The sequence below is a fragment of the Asparagus officinalis genome, chromosome 1, assembly GCF_001876935.1.
Source record: "Asparagus officinalis chromosome 1, Aspof.V1, whole genome shotgun sequence".
Taxonomy (NCBI): Eukaryota; Viridiplantae; Streptophyta; class Magnoliopsida; order Asparagales; family Asparagaceae; genus Asparagus; species Asparagus officinalis.
This window is the reverse complement of record NC_033794.1, coordinates 1,109,687-1,117,663: the sequence shown is the minus strand read 5'-3', so window position 1 is coordinate 1,117,663 and position 7,977 is coordinate 1,109,687. Positions and strand designations below refer to the sequence as shown.

The following is a 7,977-nucleotide window of genomic DNA, read 5'->3' as shown; positions in this document are numbered from 1 at the left end:
GGTGGGAAAAGAATCTCAATGTGTGTACAGTACCGGACGTAATATAATTATAGCAAATTAGAAAACAAGACCGTGTTAATTGGGGGGGTCTACCAAAACTCTCTGCAATAATAAGAAAACAAATTGATATCTCGAACAATAATGCGGTTTCGTAGGGTACTGTAGACCTAATCGTATTGCGATTTGGTCTCTCATTGGTTATTGAAGATGCTGTCCGTACAGCAATATGGAGTTATTAATCGCGCATTGCCGTCTTAGCTCAGTGGTAGAGCGCGTGACTTTTAATCCCGTGGTCGTGGGTTCGATCCCCACAGACGGCGCACGTTTTATTTATTTAAAATCTTCTAATTCCGTTTCTAAAAATAGTTTTCATCTTACCCTATGAAAAGCAATAGTCCGTAACCTTGATCGCTTTACACTTCACAGATATTCTTATATAACGAATACCTTTTACTAGTTGTATTTTTTTTCAACAAATGATATGTAATTATATGATGCAAGTTAAACATTATATATATATTTTGCTAAGCCTAAGAGGACATGAAACTGGGACCTTATAATTAATAGCACTATCCTACACCTCTACAACTGATTCGAAGAGAAATAATAATATAGTTAAACATACACAGAACCTTAATTTCTTTCTTTCAGCGAGTTGCTATTTTTACACATGATACTCTCGGGCCACTTGTTTTGATACTGCTAATATATACATGATCAAATAAATGAATTGGGAGAGGATACAAATCAATCAGGTACCATAATGACATTTATACACAGCACTTGTATTGATGGAAAAAAAAAGGACATGGTATGCTAGAAATTGCTTGCAACTGAACAACAGGGGGAGGCTTTCTTGAAAGAAGATCACTCTCCATCTATCATGGCTGATTGACTTGGCACCCTCACAATCTCCACGAAAGTTGAATACTCGTCGTTTAACGGTTGTTTCCATGGCTCCCCATCCATTTGCAGGAAAGCTTCATTCCACTCGCCTCCTCTGATTTCCAACCTAATTGCTACGGCCTGAAATACACCAGCAAGAATGATCAACATTTTCTTCAAAGGGTATTCCAATGCAAGGCATTGTTTTCTACCATAGGCTCTCAAAAAAATTTTTTTCCGTGCATTGAGGGACAGGGTGACGCATAGCTTACTTCAAGTGTGAGATGGCCTATGCTTTAGAAACATCATCGAGTGTCGACCATGAAAGTGGAGATTATATGAAAAATTGGTCTTTCGCTCATTATGGTATTCCATGTTTCATTCATGAAATCCTTTCATTAGAGTAGGTGTTTCTAACAGACACTACTTTAGTCCCTGTTTCATTCGTGAAATCCTTTCATTAAAATTGATGTTTCTGACAGACATTTAAAAGATGAATGGTATCTTAAAATTTGACAAATCCACCTGCACTCATGAATTTCATCGACTGCATTACAAAACTTTTAAACGCTTTCTCGAGATTTATGGAGGTACCTGGGCTATGTGTTTCGCATTTATGAGTTCAGCCATTACAAAAGTTGCATGCCACCCTTGCTTAAGACCGAAGATCTCAATCAGACCATCATCGGAATGGGCCTCTGTAAAGCCTCTCTGTCAAAGTCAAGGAAAAACTGCTTGTGAAGACCTATACAAGAACTGTACATATATTGCAAAAATGATTAGAATGAAAAAACTATTTATCTGGTCACAAGTTTTTAGATATAAAGATCCCTAAAAGCTTTTTTCAGCCATATATAAGAAGTAACCTACAAAAGAGAAGAAAGGATAGGAAGGTAGCTATTGGGAGATTGAGATCAAAATGCGAGTTATATCATACCATAGACAATATCTTCTCGATTTTTTGTTCCATATGAAAAAAATGCAAACCTTTTCCATATATTCAGGTTTGAGTTGACCCCAGGGGTTCCTCCCACTTCCATAATTCTGAAGATTTAATGCAACCACGGCTCTGATGCTGCAATAAGAATCTCTATTCATAAGGCTAAAAAAGAAAAAAGGGATTTATCTGCACATTGACACTCATAGTATTTATAGAGGCTATTAAATTACCATTTCATTCATTAAAGATAATGAAAATACAGTTCAAAACCATCCAAATGAAACACACTAAAAATAATCAGCATTCAAGTTAAAAATTAGGATGACAAGGTTAAGAGCTTGCCTTGAAGGAACTGGAAGAAACTCCCAATCCGAGCTATCATTTCTTCTGATATATATCCGCAGAATGTTTTTGAGTCCCCTGCATTATGAAATTCTAACTTTAAAATATATAAAACTATCACTTGAAATGGTTTACTGAGAAATCACACCAGTACCTAGATATTAACAGGCATTACATAGGAGGATTTATGTTGTCAATTTCTTAATAAAAATGGGTTTATTAACATTTAAGTAAAAAAAGTGTAGTAAACTTATTTGCATAGGCGTACAATGGTTGACATAAAAATTCACATGGGCTTATTGTCCAACTTTTTCCGTTGGTTTATTCAGATGTGTGATGGATCAAGGGGGTAGAAGAATAGTGTAAGGATACTCCAGTATGTTCACAGAACCCAATTATTTGGCTCGACACACCAACGTAAGGCACTGATTGTCAAAAGATGATTATCTCCTATGCTGGTCAGGTCTAGAAGACGGTCTCCACTACGAATGACCATCTTCTCTCATTATTCTGTATCATGTTTTCCTAACTTTTTTCAAGTTGCAGCATCAAGCACGATCATGCAATAGAAAGAGTGCGACAAGACAACGTTTTACAACACTGTTCCTTTGTGGCTACTAAAAGTTTGGAAGTGTTTGCATAATTAGAATCTGATTCTAACAGATCATAATGTGCTTATAATCATTGGTAAAAGCCAAACAAACTATTTTGCTTAGCATCAGAGGTCGAAGGATGGTTGGTTCTGCCACTTCATCAAAGAACTTATGATGTTCAGCCGCATAGTTCCTATGAAGGATTGATTAAACCTGGACACATAAACTAAATTTCATATCTTCCGAATCACCTTTACAGCTTTTTATATATAACATATAGAAAAAAAAATTCCACAGTGAGATGCTGAAGTTGTTCCTCCTTGCTCTGTATTTAATGATAAACATGCAAATACTTTGACATACAGGAAGAAAGAAAAATAGTCAGCAACAAAAAATAAAGGTGCCAAACCTTAGACTCGGATCACTCATGCAAGGTACAAGGAACCATCCTTGTGTGCAACTATATCCAGTATAAATCAACTGCCATAAGAGAACATATGATTGCATCAGATCCATGTGGTGTCATCAAAGACTGAAAAAAATAGTTATTAAAAAAATCAATTGATAGAAATGAATAAACTTGAAATAGCACTAGATATTGCCTTAAATAAGATAATCAGGGATGAAGGATTATTAACATCAAACCAAATAACCAATATATTGAAATAAGGCAAGATGGTTTTATCCTAATACCAACTGCAGACAGCATGTTTATCCTAATACCAACTGCAGACAGCATGTTTTGACTTGCCTGAAGTAGAAATTTGTGTATGCTAAAATATCCAGCTTAGCTGCTTGGAGGAATAATTTCCCAATAAAAAGAAATAGCACTTTCAAGCAGTCATAAGTGAGAAATTGGGTACCATAAAGAACATCTAATGTTCAAAAAGTAATAAAAAAAACAATAACAAATAACAAATAACAAAAAGAACTTGAAGTTGTATACAAAAGGCAATAACAAGATGTCAAGAACACTAAAAAGGTACACCATATGTTTCAGAATGTTTAGGATTAATTTAATTTCTGTGAGTATTACTTTCTGTAAGTGTATAATTGGGCAGATGGCATCATGGCAGGATAATAAAGTGAAAAACAAGTGAGAAATTATACCTTGTTTGCTATCGCATTTTGTGCAAGGTGTGGCTTTTCATCACGTAGTTGATGGAAGCCATAAGCAACTTGGGCATCCATCCCTTCATATCAATAATAACTTGTAATATAGATGTGAATAGATAATAATGAAATGCAGTGGTAATAGTATGATAATAAGAAGTTCACCCATAGAGATGTGTATCGGACACATCTATGAGGATGCGCTACTTGGGCAGTTGGGCAGGACACATTAGATGGGGAACTTATCAGACATTCTAGCTGGCAATATAACGGTTACCTCAATTTTATATTATCTCATTTTGGAGACTTGTTTGCTATGCATGATGCTGCTTAAGTAACATGCTACATGTAGTGAAAAGATTAACAGGTTGGGATTATCCAGTGATGATTTTAAATGAAAACCATGAACATCATCAACAACGCAGATAAATTTTTTTTAAGGGGTCTTTGCATATATAGTATATACCCATCAAATCTTCTGTGTTTGTGAAATTACCCCCAATCTTAGCATTTGTGAAATTACTCCCTAAAACTAGCATGGTCTTTCTACCCCTCCAACTTAACAATGTTGGTTTCCAAACATGGCAATGTCAAAATTTCCAATGATTTCCATTATATATGCAACAATTTACTGCTTAAAACCTAAAATATTAAGTGGAAGGGGTACAAAAAATCAATGTGAGAGAATTGGGGGGTAATTTGCAAATATTACATGAATCCATTCAAAAAACACCCAAGTCTAATTGTGCATATGTGTGCACGTGTATTACCACGCGAGTGGATTTACCTACCTGAAATGCAAAAAGGAAAAAAAGAAAAAAAAACATTGGTGGTGCTTAAATTATCAATAAAATATCAATATATCATGCTTACTAAGAGATAATGCCATGCAAATGTTCTGGGACATGAACCTAAACGCTACATTACACATCTATGCATATTTAGCATGGAAGAAAGTGAAGATTGTGAAGGATATGGTACATAGGAAAAATCAAGTAAAATCCTTACCTATGCTGAAGTAGTTGTAAAATACTCCTTCAAAGCACGATCTTTCAACTAACTCTCCTCCAACAGTAGCCCCATCCTATAAACATCATAGAAATAGAACTTGTTTCATTAAAAAGAAATAAAGTAGAACTTAAAACATGAATCAAACAGCATTCTAGGCTCTGTACATGTAAAAACTCTGAGGTATGGTTTCAAGCAGAAGTAATGATATAAATGATTTTCAAAAACTAAAACAACGATTGATTTCATTCATTTCTTACTAAACAGAGTTCATAATATTGGAGATATTTAGTCTTAATTCATAAAACAGGGGGAAAACTTGGAAGTATACAGTAGAATAATGAAACCAAAATAAAAGTGAACTTCAACCTGAACAAAAGGGCATTGATCCATGCGCCTCAGAGCGTGTGGCAATTCTAAAGTTTCTCCATCTGGCGTTGAAACCGTCACATGCCAACTGCAATGAGAAATGTGTTTTCATAAAGCATTGGTTGGATTTTTGCATAATAAAGCACTTGAAAATACTGGACAGGCAGAAAAAGTCAGCTGCTCATATCTATCCTTTGAAGTCAGGAAATGCCAGTTGACACAAACTTCATCTAGAGTGAGTAATATGATTTTTCAGCTTTTTTATAGAAGAATGAATAATGGAAATTAACCCTATTTTTCGCATATATGAAATGCAGAACCTTAGTTATGGGCACAACCAATAACAAGTTGACAGGTACAAAATAAGTAAACTATAACTGTTGTAGTTTCTTTGTTGTATAAACGATTGGATCTCATTTTGGTCCTCAAAAGCTTTTACAAACCCTATCTATCTAATTTCAGGTCAACAAAGGACTGGATTGAGTTTGATCCTATGCACCAAACCATACCAATAATTTGCAAGGGTTTGGATCTGCATCCTATCTTACAGACTTACACAGAGCCCATGTCCACTAACCTTGGACTTAGTCAGGTTCAGAAAATCCCGTTGTCGAAGTAGTTACCATGACTTACCATGTAGTGTACAAGGGATGAACTAATTGATAAATCCTGATCAGGCAGACTATTCTGAGAAATGGTTACAAGATAACAATCATTAACCACTCTAACAAAAGAATATACATACATGCTTTCTTTATGATGAGCAAAAGCAAGCCCTTAACAATTATGGTAGGTATCTGATCTAGGTTGAAACGACATAGCTCAAGATCTTCAGCATGGTTTTAGGGATAAGCATTTATAATTATTTTTAAAAATTCATATCGCAGGATATTTGTTCTTAAAGAGAATACTCTTACCTATCAAGATGAGAGGTTGTACCAGTAGCAGCCCTAAGAAGAACACGCTTAATAATTGATTTCCACGCAAAAGGAAAAGAACCACCCTACACAAATTGCAGTGAACTGTGAAAATAAATGTCACCTAGATGGTGTGGTAAGAAATATTAAACTGAAGATCGCAATTCCTTACCCAACCAAAGGTTCTAGAAAGATCATTGCCTGTTCCAAGAGGAATGATGCCAGTTGGAGGAACTGGCAGTCTATTCTGCAAATGAAGCTCCCCAGCACTTCCCAACACCCACCCCACTGTACCATCACCACCAGCAACCTGGTAAACAAAAAACAGTGCACGTATTTCAATAAACCTAGTGCCCATACAAACAAAAATCATATGTGAACATAAAAGAAGCACAAATATACAGCCAGCAACTTGTTGCATCAAAGTCTTTCATGTGTTTGTATTATGATTAACATGCCCTTAGTATAGATGTGAACAGCAAAAATGCATGATTTTCAGGTGGAAGAAATTAGTTATCACGCCTTTTCGTTTTGCTAATAAATAATAGTATCGTACTGCTGACAGAAGAAAGAGAACTAAATCAGTTGAAAACTCAAACCAACGTACCATAATCCTCAAACTTTCACGAACAGACTTGGCACAATCATCACCAAGGGAAGCCAGGTTCTCCAAGCAAGCCAAGCCATACTGAAAAAAGTCAGGAGGCTTTGTAACTGTGAGATCCAGGACCTGCACTTAGGAAAATATAAAACAACTTATTTCTTAAATCACATACAGTAAAATATATTGTAAAAAGAATTATAAATATAGCCACATGTGAAAGCAAGCGAAGACAAGGCAATCTAAATTCCTGTTCAGGACCAAAAGGTTATCAATAAATCTACTAAGACCAACATGGCAAGAGAAGAAGGTCCAAACTTTCTCTCACTCCTCAATAAAGTAACCTTCTCCATCACACTCCTTGAAGTACTTCATACCCTTGAATATTAGAAAGTTGGTTAAATTTTCACTGACCAGTTTTCAAGGAACCTAAATTTCCTAACGTCATTTGTATGCATAATCTTTCGTAACAGCAACCAACGACATAATTGATTAGACATAAACATCCCTTGTAGCAACACGATTCACAACGAACAAATTGGTTTTAAGATTAGGATTGGGATTTAACGACCTATTCCACTCCAATGAAACCAGCCAATTCAAAGAACCTACGTTCAAAGAACAAGGTGAGAAAGGAGCTTCAGGTTAGGGTTTCAAAAGAACCCACGCCATAACTCTCTCATAAAAACCCAACACACGACAAAGAGAGAGGGAATGTAGGGTTAGGGTTTTGAATCCTACATAATATCTCTTAGCAAAACAACGTACAGCGACGAGGTAGTTTTTAGGGTTAAAAGAACTTGTAAGTTCCACTCGCCGATGCAATCTACACTAGGAGTTTTAGGCTAGGACTTCAAACGATCAAATTTACGCCTCATTCTTCAGTAAAAAAAAAACAATTCATCACAAATAAAGAGGGAACTCAGGACTAGGGTTCGATGATGACCTGTTCCTCTCCCATGAATTCAAGAAGCTTGGCCTTGAGAGCGGTCCCCTGCCTCCCCCCGCTCCTCGGATTGATAAAAACCACCATCGGAACCTCAGGGATCTCCTCATCCTCATCCCCTTCCCCCTTCTCGAGACCCTCGACGCTCGGATCCTTATTCTCCATCGCCGCCGCCATCGCCCTCCTCAGCCTCGCCGGAATCACGATCTTCCGCTTCAACTCCTCCTTATCAACGTGGATGATCGGAATCCCGCAGCCTTTCA

At 36.4% G+C, this 7,977-nt stretch overlaps 1 protein-coding gene and 1 non-coding gene across 2 annotated transcripts in view; one reads left to right on the top strand and one right to left on the bottom strand.

The window, feature by feature from the left end:
• On the top strand, positions 249-320 carry TRNAK-UUU. Its single transcript has one exon. It is a non-coding gene; the product is annotated as a tRNA-Lys (tRNA).
• Positions 611-7,977, bottom strand: part of LOC109828984 (diacylglycerol kinase 4-like) — an 8,316-nt gene continuing 949 nt past the window's right edge. Inside the window, exons 2-13 of the mRNA XM_020396016.1 lie at positions 7,715-7,971; positions 6,775-6,897; positions 6,340-6,477; positions 6,168-6,253; positions 5,251-5,338; positions 4,882-4,957; positions 3,871-3,953; positions 3,170-3,240; positions 2,168-2,245; positions 1,873-1,960; positions 1,480-1,596; positions 611-1,026 (exon numbers count right to left, since the gene is read on the bottom strand). Of these exons, the coding sequence (XP_020251605.1) occupies positions 868-1,026; positions 1,480-1,596; positions 1,873-1,960; positions 2,168-2,245; positions 3,170-3,240; positions 3,871-3,953; positions 4,882-4,957; positions 5,251-5,338; positions 6,168-6,253; positions 6,340-6,477; positions 6,775-6,897; positions 7,715-7,971 (1,364 nt within the window). The 3' untranslated portion in view covers positions 611-867. The remainder of the gene's footprint in view (positions 1,027-1,479; positions 1,597-1,872; positions 1,961-2,167; positions 2,246-3,169; positions 3,241-3,870; positions 3,954-4,881; positions 4,958-5,250; positions 5,339-6,167; positions 6,254-6,339; positions 6,478-6,774; positions 6,898-7,714; positions 7,972-7,977) is intronic.